Genomic DNA, 11,739 nt, shown 5'->3' on the forward strand with positions numbered 1-11,739 from the left:
ATCTACTTTGAGACGCTTCCAATGGCGTTGTCTGGTAAGCATCTCCGCGTTGCTGCGGGCGTCTGGAATCCATGGGTAATGATGGAGTACGACCAAAATGGCCGCTTGGTGAATTCATCCGGGATTTTCATCGAGTTTATGGATATTTTCGCCAGAAAACTTAACTTTACGTGAGTACAGATTAGAGTAATGGCTGGACCTAGGCCACTTTATGTAAGTACGGAGGAAAGTAATGGCTAGAATTAGGCCACTTTACGTAAGTGCGGTGGAGAGTAATGGCTAGACCTAGGTCACTTTATGTAAGTATTGAGGTAGGTAATGACTAAACCTAGGCCACTTTACGTAAGTATGGAGGAAAGTAATGGCTAGATTTAGACCACTTTACGTAAGTACGGAGGAGAGTAATGGCTTAATTTATGCCACTTTACGTAAGTACGGAGGAAGGTAATGGCTAGACCTAGGCCACTTTGCGTAAGTATGGCGGAAAGTAATGGCTAGATCTAGGCCACTTTACATAAGTACGGAGGAAAGTAATGGCTAGACCTAGGCCACTTTGCGTAAGTATGGCGGAAAGTAATGGCTAGATCTAGGCCACTTTACATAAGTACGGAGGAAAGTAATGGCTAGACCTAGGCCACTTTACGCAAGTATAGAGGAAAGTAATGTCTAGACCTAGCCATTGATTTATTAAGATTCACCTGTCCTTTCACATTATGATAATTATTATCTTATGTTTGTTTCTTAATCTTTGAGTTTTTACTTTTAAAGAGGCTGATTCCAGGAGTCTTATCCCTCATAGTATAAGTAACCATATTCTGCACAATTTCTCAATCCAAAGTCATTCAGCATTACCATTCATATTCTATTAAAAAGTCTTTTTAATTGCATGAAAAAGAAATCTCAGGAATCACTATGACCATTTTTACCAAACTTGTTTCAGATACACTCTAGTCGAAGCGGCCGACGGCGAGTGGGGTCGAATCTTACCCAACGGGTCGACTACCGGAATGATAGGCCTGTGTCACAGAAACGTAAGAGATTCCTATATCAATGATTTTTATACATAGGCCTATAGTTATAAATCTAGTATAATTTTGGAAAATTAATGTCAACTGGTATTATTGTTTTCTCATTTTTGTCCTCACTCTCTCCTGATCCGTTTAAACCAATGGAACATTTGATTATGTAAAATTTGTTTATATTATTGGGTTTATATTAACGTTGTTGTAAGCCCTAATCACTGTGGAATACCAAACACAGTTGCTGGAACGTTGGCTTTATTCAGCTTAAAGTTGTGGCAAGGTGTTGGCTAAGCAGGTACAGTGTTAGGGACTCAATGTTGCCAAGCAAGCATACAAACACCAGCAGTCACAGTTACCAATTCACACTACATTCACCCCCACTGAGAAGAAGAACATACAGTACAGTACACATCTGCATCATAACAAAACATGAATTCACTGATTTCACACCAACTGTAATTATTCTTACATCGCATTTGCATTACAAGGCTCACCTTATTGGCACTACAAATTTCATATATTACAAAACTCATGAGTACTTATTTTATTTGATAACTGGGCTCATCTCACATAAAAAAAAACACATTGGTAACAATGGGCCCTATAACTACTAATTCATAATAAACACATTGACATAAGGACACTTACCACCCATACTACTCCCACTCATCTAGGACAAAATCTGAGAGATAGCCTGGAGGGCGCCTAGTGCGACTTGAGCGTTGAGGCGCCTCTGAGGTTGGCATTTCTGTGGGTGTTCCTTTCGACGGTACCTTTCCCGGGGTGGGCGGTTCTGTGGTTTGTTGCGGTTCGGTTGCGGGCTCCCTCCCCTGGTCTTGTTTTGTATCCACTTGACTTCTTTCCGTTCTCTGGCTGGGTTCTCCAGGTGGGAGGGTGGGTCCTTGATTAATGGGAGTCTTACCATTCTCTCGCATGTTGAAGATATGACGGCTTCCTTTATCGTGACAGGTGTTTGGACTGAATACTTTAGCTGCAGGAGCCAGGTGACGAGTCGACACAGTGGATTCCTTGCCGTCTTGGTGTGCAACACGAACCCATTGTGGGTTGACATGCAGGAGTCTAACTTCCTCGACCTCAGGTTCGTACTTGGATTTCCTAACCGTTTTCTTTAGAAGAGCTTGTTCATTTTCTGTCATCCACGATGGAGCCGCCTGCCCGTATGTTGCTTTCCTGGGGTGCAGGAACATGCGCTCATGCGGTGTTTGGTTCGTAGCGACGCACAGAAGGGACCTCATGCTGTGTAATGCTTGATCCAGGACAGCCTCCCACATTTCTATAGGGAGGGAGAGAGAAGCGAGAGCTAACCTTACGGTGCGCCACAAAGTTCCATTGGCTCTCTCGATCTGGCCATTGCCACGGGGGTTATACGCAGACGAGTAGCTTGTAGCCACTCCACGGTCATGAAGGAACTTTTGGTACTCTGACGACACGAAAGCAGGTCCCCTGTCTGAATGAATGTACTCGGGCAGGCCCCAAACTGAAAAGAGAGTAGACAAACATTTAATGGTGGTACTCGCTGAGGTGTCTTCTGTTGCAAAGGCGAACGGAAATCTGCTGTACTCGTCGATTATGTTGAGAATGTATTTGTTCTTTGAAGTGGACGGCATCGGACCTTTGAAGTCGATAGCCAGACGCTCGAATGGCCTGGTAGCTTTTATCAATGTTCCTGTTTCTTTGGAGAACTTAGGTTTGATCTTAGCACAGGTTTGACATTTACGTATGACAGTCCGAGCTTCTTCAATGGTAAAGGGTAAGTTTCTCTGTCTTATGATGTGGGTCATCCTTCTGATTCCTGGATGGCACAGGTGCTCGTGAAGCTGAGTCAGCTCATCTCCTTGAGTACAGGTAAGTGAAGCCACACATCCCGAGGCACGAGAGAGAGCGTCTGCTACTTGGTTCTTTGATCCAGGTCTGTATGTGATGTCGAAGTTGAAACAACTCAGTTCCAGCCTCCACCGCATTATTTTTTCATTCTTGATTTTGCCATGGTTCTTGGCGTCAAACATGAAACGCACCGATTGCTGATCAGTTATGAGTCTAAATTTACGTCCTAGCAGAAAGTGTCGCCATTTCTTGATGGCTTCTACGATAGCACATGCTTCGCGTTCCACTGCCGATTGTCGTTTCTCCGATTCTGAGAGCGAGCGAGAAAAGAAGGCCACTGGTTTTCCTTCTTGTGTCAATGAGGCTGCAACGGCGTCAGCAGAGGCGTCTGTTTCGACTACAAAGACTGCTTCGTCATCTATAGCAGCAAGTGAAGCTCGGGATATTTCATTCTTTAGTTCTTCGAGTGCTTGTTCTGCGGATTTGGCCATCGGGAAAGTTTTCACTCCGACTAAAGGTCGAATTTTCTGGGAGAAGTTTGGTACCCACTTCGCATAGTGGGATAAAAGTCCTAACGTTCTTTTGAGACTAGGGGTACTGTCCGGAGGGTTCATCTCCAGCAACGGACGCATTCTCTCCGGGTCAGGTAGGACTTGGTGATCATTCACTACATGGCCCAAAATTGAGATTGATGTTTGAGCATAAACACTTTTCTTGTCATTTATGGTAAGTCCATACTTCAATGCAGTTTCTTGAAAGCGTTTCAGATTTCTGTCGTGTTCTTCACGTGTGTGACCGCAGACCGTGATGTCATCTATGTAGGCGAACGTACCCTCTAGTTGTTCCTTACCAATAATTTCGTCGAGAACTTGCTGAAAGCAGGTAGCCCCATTGGTTACTCCAAAAGGCAAACGCGTGAATTCGAACAGCCTTCCATCCGCTTCGAACGCCGTGAATTTCCGATCAGCCATGTTCAAAGGTATTTGATGATATGCTGCCTTCAAGTCTATGGAGCTGAAGTAGCGGTAAGTAGAAATTTTCTCAATCATCTCGGTGATCCCTGGAACAGGATAAGCAATTAGGTTGGTGAATCTGTTTATGGTTTGAGAGTAATCTATGACTAATCTTTTCTTATCACACTGATCGACGACTACCACTTGAGCTCTCCACGAGCTGCGACTCGGTGTGATGATGCCCTCCTCTAGCAGCCTTTTTACTTCTTTCTTGATGAACTCGGAGTCCTCTTTGGAATACCTTCTGGATTTCACCTGTATCGGGTGACAGTCGACTGTCAGATTGTCGAAGATGGCTGGCGGTTCAATTTGAGCCGCTATCAGAGCACAAGGTGACTGGATGCTTAGCTCCAAAGGTGGTAGCGTCCCACCAAAGTCTACGCTGACTTGCTTGTGTAACTGTAGGAAGTCATGTCCCAAAACAACTGGAGCCACGCAATCGTCCATCAAGTGCAGACAGAACTCAGGGTATACTCTTCCACTTACAGTTAAATCGTAATTGCAACACTTGTTAAGTTTCATTGTCTGTTTGGCATTAGCCATGGTTATGCTGCAGGCTGAAGAACGAGTCACTGAGTTCATAGCCCTAGCTACTTTGGCATCTATAAAGCTTTTAAATGCTCCAGTGTCGACCAGCCCGTCCAGGGCCTCCCCTCCATTCAGTTCTACAGGTAGGACAGTTTTGTAAACACTTCGTAGTGCAGGGGAAGCTGCAGTCACAGCGGCCCCTGTTAAGGAAGCAGGGATGGACTGTGGGAGATTGTCTGGGACTACTCCAGCTACAAGATTGGAGTTAGTTGATTTACCATTATTGTTCCATCGTTTTCTTTGCGACTTGCAGACACGAGCATAATGACCTACCTTCTGACAGTTGGAACACGAGGCTTTCTTGGCTGGGCAGTGGGCTCTGGGATGTAGGGATCCTCCACAAAAGAAGCACCTCTGACCGCTGACGGCGGCAGCACACTCACTTGGATTCAGGGAGTCACTCATTTCGATCGGAAAACTGTTGGGATCCATTTCGGGTTTTGCCTGATCATCTATCAATGCTGCCACTGTGGTATTGGTTTCACTTGCATAAGACGCTGAGTGCAGTTGAGCCATTTCCAGTGCACGGGCTTGTTTCACAGCTGTGGATAAGTCCAAGGATAAATTCTCTAACAGTCTCTGTCGGATTGCATTAGATGCCATACCCGTGATGTATGAATCTCTGATGGCCAGTTCTTCAGCCTGAGCGGCTGTACAATCAGTGAAGCTACATTCCGAGGCCAGACCTTTGAGGTTATCCAAAAAAGCGTCTAGAGTCTCACCACTCTGTTGCTTGCAGGTGGCTAATTTGTATCTGGCAAACACTTCACTTTTCTGTTTCACAAATCTAGCCTTCAACAGGCTTATGGCAGTGGCATATGTGGTGGCACTTTTGATTATCTTAAACAGTTTACAAGATACGTGAGCACGAAGCAACGCCAACTTATCTGGATTTAAGTCCGGGTTGATGGCCGCACAGAACGCCTCAAAGTTATCATGCCACATAATCCATTTGTCCTCTGCATCGGCTGATTCTGGGTCCACATCAATCGGGCTGGGCCTCAGAAACTTGTCCATGTTGAATATTAAGCTGAATAAATTGTGGAATACCAAACACAGTTGCTGGAACGTTGGCTTTATTCAGCTTAAAGTTGTGGCAAGGTGTTGGCTAAGCAGGTACAGTGTTAGGGACTCAATGTTGCCAAGCAAGCATACAAACACCAGCAGTCACAGTTACCAATTCACACTACAATCACTATAGATTGCTGTAGCAACGTGAATTCTTGCCCATATATATATATATATATATATATATATATATATATATATATATATATATATATATATATATATATATATATATATATATATATATATATATATATATATATATATATATATATATATATATATATTATATTATATACAGTAAAACTCTGTTTTCCCAACAGGAAGTTGACATGGCTCTCGGCCCCTTCAGCATAACTTATTTAAGGAGCCTGATAATCGACTATTCCGTTCCTGTTTATATCGACAACAGCGGCATATTCCTTCCTCGGCCTACACGCGAAAGAGACCTCGCCAGTTTTGCTAAGCCCTTTGCTTGGAAGGTAGGTATTGGGCCTTTGAATAGAAAATAACATTGCAATTTAGATTTCGACAGAAAACGTTCATTAGAACTGTTAATTAATTCAAACACATAGATTACGCTGGTCCTGATATGTTTTAAACAGAACATAGAGCTAAAATATAAATTTATCTAAATAAAATATGCAATTATAAATTTGCACAAGTATATGAATTACAAATAGGTTTAGATAGTATGCAGATACTGTATATTCTTTTTACCTACCCCAGGTATGGATAGCCTTGTTCTTGACGATCCTTGGGAGCATGGTACTAGGAGTCGCCATGGAGTGGTTCATTCGACAATGGGGGACTATGAAGTTCGAGCACAATACCCAGCTGTTCCGAGGGAAGACATGGCCTCTCTTGACCTTTAAACCCGATTGGCTGATAAGGTTACTTCTACTTGAAGGTTAGAGAGATAGACAAGGAAGGAAGAAGATGGAGATATTGTTTATTAGAGGGGGGACTATTCAGTTTCCTACAGTTTTCTCATTGCAAATATAGACTCATTCTAGTGAAAGTCAGTACAGTGTAGTTCAGATTTCTTGATATTGTCATTGATGATAATCTGAGCTAAACATTATCAATCAACCAGAAAAGAAATGTATATAGGATAGACTTTAATTCAAGTTAGCCGTATACATTTCCGTAGCCAGAAAAATTAATACACGGAGAAACACATTCGCTGAAAACAATCATGTAAATTCATAATTGTCGGGGTATAAAATCTCATGTTAAATTGTAAATATCCTCCAGCTGTAGAAATTCCACCCATGATTGTGACTGGACGTCTGTTTCTCGGAACGTGGATGTTGGTCGCCCTGATTCTAAGCTCAGCTTACCAAGGTGTCTTGACCTCTCTTCTCGCTGTGCCGAAGGTCGAAATCCCCGTAGATTCCATTCAGGACTTAGTCGACTATGGCAAGATCCCCTGGGCTAATGAATACGGAACTTCTCTTCATCAGTTTTTTGGAGTGAGTAGAAATATTGTTGTCTTTGGTATATCAAACTATGAAGTATTTGATTAAACTGTTGAAATCGTATTCAACTGTACGGGTAACTATAGTCCATTTCTTTTAGCGATGCATATTTGCACCGACACGCAGCGGTGCCCTTTTAGCTCAGAAGAGTTTCCTGATCGCTGATTGGTTGGACAAGATAATTCTAACCAATCAGCGATTAGGAAACTTTTCCGAGCTAAAAGGACACTACCGCGAGTCGGTGCAAATATGCATCGCTAAAAGAAATGGACTATAACCCACTTAGCACATCAGTATCCTCTCTTAGCTTACAAAAAATAAAAAAAAATATTTTATACATATTGCAATAGAAATGACTAATGTTCAGATAGTATATGAAAAAATAAGAAGCTACTAGTGGTGACCCTTCCAAACAAGCCAGTTAAAGCCAAGAAACATTTGACATCAGATGAGTCTATCCTTACTGGAAAGGATTCTAGGTCTAGCCTAGCTTTGACTTAGTTGGTCACAAGGGTTTGGAAAAGACTTTATTGTGATTTTCAAAGGTCTATGGTGGCATTTATTCACCTATTTATTTATATTTGTATTTTGATTTCAGTGAAGGTCCCATTTTCTGGAGCTGTTTTCCTGTTGTTCTTGTATAATCAGTCAGTTGGTTTGCCTGAAACTTCAGAAGTAAGCCTTCAAGATAACTTCTTGAGAAATGTTACAATAGAGACAGAACCAGCTTTTATTCAGTAAATGATTGAACTTCAGGATAATTTATAAACTTCCTTTGTCTATTTCAGGATGCTAAATCGGGGATTTTAAAGGAGATCAACGACAAGGCCTTCCTCGTCACAGCTTGTTACGACGAACGCCATCGAATGAAGGTCGAGAAGTTTGCCATATTTTGCGATTTCTTCTCCATGGAGAAGGTAAGTATTTTTTCTTATACCAAAGAGACAGAGAAGGATATCAATATAATTCTTAATGGGATATTATCTGGCTTCCAACGATTAGAGTAAGAAAATGAAAGCTTGGTGGAAGTAAGCGTAGTCGAGGAAGCGCAAGGTAACAAGTCTGGGTTCCCATAGACCCAACCTGAAGAATTATTTTGGGAAGAAATTTAGAAAGTGAATTATGGTATGCCTATAGCTAGATGAGATGGAAAGCCTTGTATTAAAAAATATCAAGTGAAAAACACTCATCAAAGCTGTTTTTTCTGGTTGAAGGGACACTACTTAGAACCCGTTGCGTAGTCAGCAATTTTAGCCTTTGAGAAGCATTATCAACATTGTAGAGGTTATTGGAGGAAAGTACTGCCAGTGTTTTGCGCCTTCTGGATGGTTGTAGGCTAAACATTGTAGGGACTTGTAGTACAATCCACTACAATCTACCCGAAGTTCAACAAATTACAAAACATAATAAACAGAGGAGCAAGACCGACAAAAGGTGTCTCACCCTAAGAAAGGATTACTCCTAAACTAATTGAATTACAATGGCTGTCTATCGAAGCTAGAATAGAATTTAAAATATATGCAATAACCCATCAAGTTATCAGAATCAGATATTCAAAATCTTTAAGAGAATTGCTACACATAGTGCAGCCAATGATCGTGTAGACACGAGAATAGTTACAGATGGTTTCGATTTACTGGAGCCAAGGTGTATGTCTAATGTAGTTTTTAGACTTTTTAAACATGCAGCTAAGACTATAAAACAGGCTCCCACTAGACGCCTGGAAGGCTGAAGACATTAAGGCTTTTAAGAAGCTGAAAACAATCTTGTTTTCTGTGCTTCGATAATGTAGATTTGACGATTAACACGGAATACGGTGTCTGATACTCTAAATGCCTAGAAGATCTTGTAGGTGCTGTAGTGCATGTGGTTACCGTGTGTTATAGGACCAGGAAAACGGCCTTTAAAGTAAATGAGTAAGTAAAGTATAGTACAATGTATAGTGTTAAAGTACTGATCATAGAATTGCTGGGTGACCGACAGGGAACCTGTACCTTTTTCATGCTCATTTTTTTTAACATCAGTTTTATAACTTTCTTGATTTATCAACAGGTTTCAATCTTTTTCTTCTTCCCCACCGTCATCCCTACATTAAGGGGTTGGTTGCTTGATGCGTCCTCTCCAATACCTTCAATCAAAGGCATCTTCTTCCACCAATCCAGAGCACTGAAATATGTTTTTTTTTTTTAACAGAAAAATGTGAAAACTTTTATTTCCTTTCTTTAGATCATAAGTGACGACTACGGCGAAACTGGCCAATGCAACTACTACATTGCGAAAGAGTCTATTTGGGCATCAAGTTTTGCCTTTGCTTTCCCCAAAAATAGTTCAATTATACCACACTTCAATAAACAGTAAGTAAAAGCACATATACTTAGGAGTTTAAGTTTCTTTCTTCAACTAATCCCTTTGCCTCCATTTTCTATACATAGCCACTTGATGGGTAACTTACTTATACAGATTTAGACATCCTATTTGAAATAATCTTAAAACTGGTTATATTTGGAAGACTGTTTTAGCTTCTCCTCTCATTCAAGAGTTACAATGATGAAGGAAGGAGGTATAATAAGCAGATACAGGCAAGAATTCACCTCGAATGCCACAGCGTGTATGGTGAAGCCCGGAAAAGAAGGCGGGTATTCTACGCTAGTCTTGTCGCTGAGCGACTTTGGTGGCATCTTTCTGCTGTTTCTGGGAGGTATGATTTTTATACAGTATGTGATTATGTAAAGATATGCATTATAGTTGTATTCATAATATTCTTTAGTATAAGAGAAAATGTGATGGAAATTAATGTGAATGAGTGAAGGTGCAAGATAACTTATGCAAATTAAGGCGTAACATGGATCAAATTAACTGAAAATTATAAAATGAAGATCATAATTAATACTTAATGTTAAAATAATTTTATCTTCAGAGAAAAACTCTATTTTTCATGAGAAAGAATTGGGTGTATGCAGGAATACGCAAGTGGAAGAGTGATACTAGTTCGGTTTAAAAGTGAAGCTGTGAGAAATGTAGATAAAATCAGCTATTTCATGATTTTTTTTAAATCTGCTACTTATTAATATAGACGTATTCTGTTACTGTCTTTATTATTGTCATTGCTACTGTAACTAATACTATAACTAATGCTACTACTGCTTCCATAGGACAGGTCTTGGGTGCATTATTTCTGCTTGGAGAACTGGTTGTCAGCAAGACGAAGAAAACGGAATCCTGAAAGCAACTACTACTACTACTACTACTACTACTACTACTACTACTACTACTACTACTACTACTACTACTACTACTACTAATAATAATAATAATAATAATAATACTATTGCGTTAATAATGAGCCATCTTGCTTTCAAAACCCAATGTTAACTTTTCGTTATATTTATTCATTATGTTATGATTAAACAATTCACAATGCTATTGGTTATTTTTGTAAAAGATAAATATTTTACGGATCAGCTAGAGCTGGTAGTACAGAGGTGCTTAGTGACAGATAAACGATAATAGAACCTGTAGTAAATGAATAAGAAAAATGAATTTAAAGAAAAAAAGGGAGAAAAAGTTTGAAAAAGATTGTTATCAATAGAGGGTAATGACCCACAGCCTTATATTAGAGAAATGCATATAGATAAGGCGTCCTAATCCTGACAAAGAGGTTAAATACTCTGAACATAAAAGAACACTTCAGGGGCAAATACACATACAAAGGAGAATTTAACATATGCCCGATAGGCCTATATGTCACAGAATCCTAGCAGAAAGTTGGAAGAGTACAAGTGGAGAGCCACAAAAAATTGAAAGATTTAAAAAATACCACAATTGATAACAAGTTATAGTCCTACCATATTTAAACGTATAAAGGAATAAAAGTAAAACTGGATATTTTTATCAAGATTGTCTTTATTGTCGCATAAAAAAATATTAACGATAGTATTTGGTATAAGCCAAGAAGCTATAACACACATTTTCGATAATCAAAAGCCAAGACTATAATGATAATAGATATTTGCCATTAATTCTAAGTAAATGTATGGAATTCTCCGATTTATTCAAAATTTACTTAATCCTAATTGTCTTATTATGTACGATAAATGAAGAAATTTTTGCGCAAAAATATATTTTCTTTGATTAGCTTATTTTCATTCATCCACATCGTAAATTTCGTATAAACCAGACTTATCTATTGAAACTTTTAATGAAAAATTAGATATATTTTGCTTAATTGAATATATACTTTGTTTTATATCATTTAATTTTATATTTATTTATTCATTCAATACCCGTAATCAGGGTTGCCATGATTTGTAAATGAGAAAAGGCCAATTTTAATTAAACGCGGCTTTAAAAGGCCGAGCCATTAGTAGAAAAAGGCCAAATATATAGTATTTATGACCCAGCTTTTTTCAAGATATTACTAAAGGCCAACTAATTAAAAAAAAGAACAAATTTTAGGTTTTTTTTGGCCTGAAAAAAGGCCAAACTGGCAACCCTGCCCGTTATCTCGGTCAGGGTTGCCATTCGTACGATAATTATAGTACGTGTACGATTATTTTGGGTCCGGTACGATGTACGATACATACCTAAGGTATAAACAATGTAGGTGTGTGTGGGTTTAATTAAACAATTATACTAAAATATTTTGAAATAAGTCAATCATGTAACTCCTTAATAATCATATTGAAACTGTGTACGATAATTTTGGTTGAAAAAACGACAATT

The 11,739-nt window shown here is 39.5% G+C and overlaps 1 protein-coding gene across 1 annotated transcript; it reads left to right on the top strand.

Moving 5' to 3' along the window:
* On the top strand, positions 1 to 9,999 carry LOC137625536 (probable glutamate receptor). The gene is made up of 9 exons (XM_068356445.1): positions 1 to 170; positions 941 to 1,031; positions 5,860 to 6,018; positions 6,266 to 6,446; positions 6,794 to 7,011; positions 7,806 to 7,934; positions 9,244 to 9,371; positions 9,555 to 9,715; positions 9,935 to 9,999. Exons 1-9 carry the CDS (start codon positions 22 to 24, stop codon positions 9,997 to 9,999), a joined length of 1,281 nt encoding a protein of 426 aa, XP_068212546.1. The 5' UTR covers positions 1 to 21.
* Positions 10,000 to 11,739: the final 1,740 nt, after the last annotated feature.

This window comes from Palaemon carinicauda, chromosome 32, assembly GCF_036898095.1.
Source record: "Palaemon carinicauda isolate YSFRI2023 chromosome 32, ASM3689809v2, whole genome shotgun sequence".
Lineage (NCBI taxonomy): Eukaryota > Metazoa > Arthropoda > Malacostraca > Decapoda > Palaemonidae > Palaemon > Palaemon carinicauda.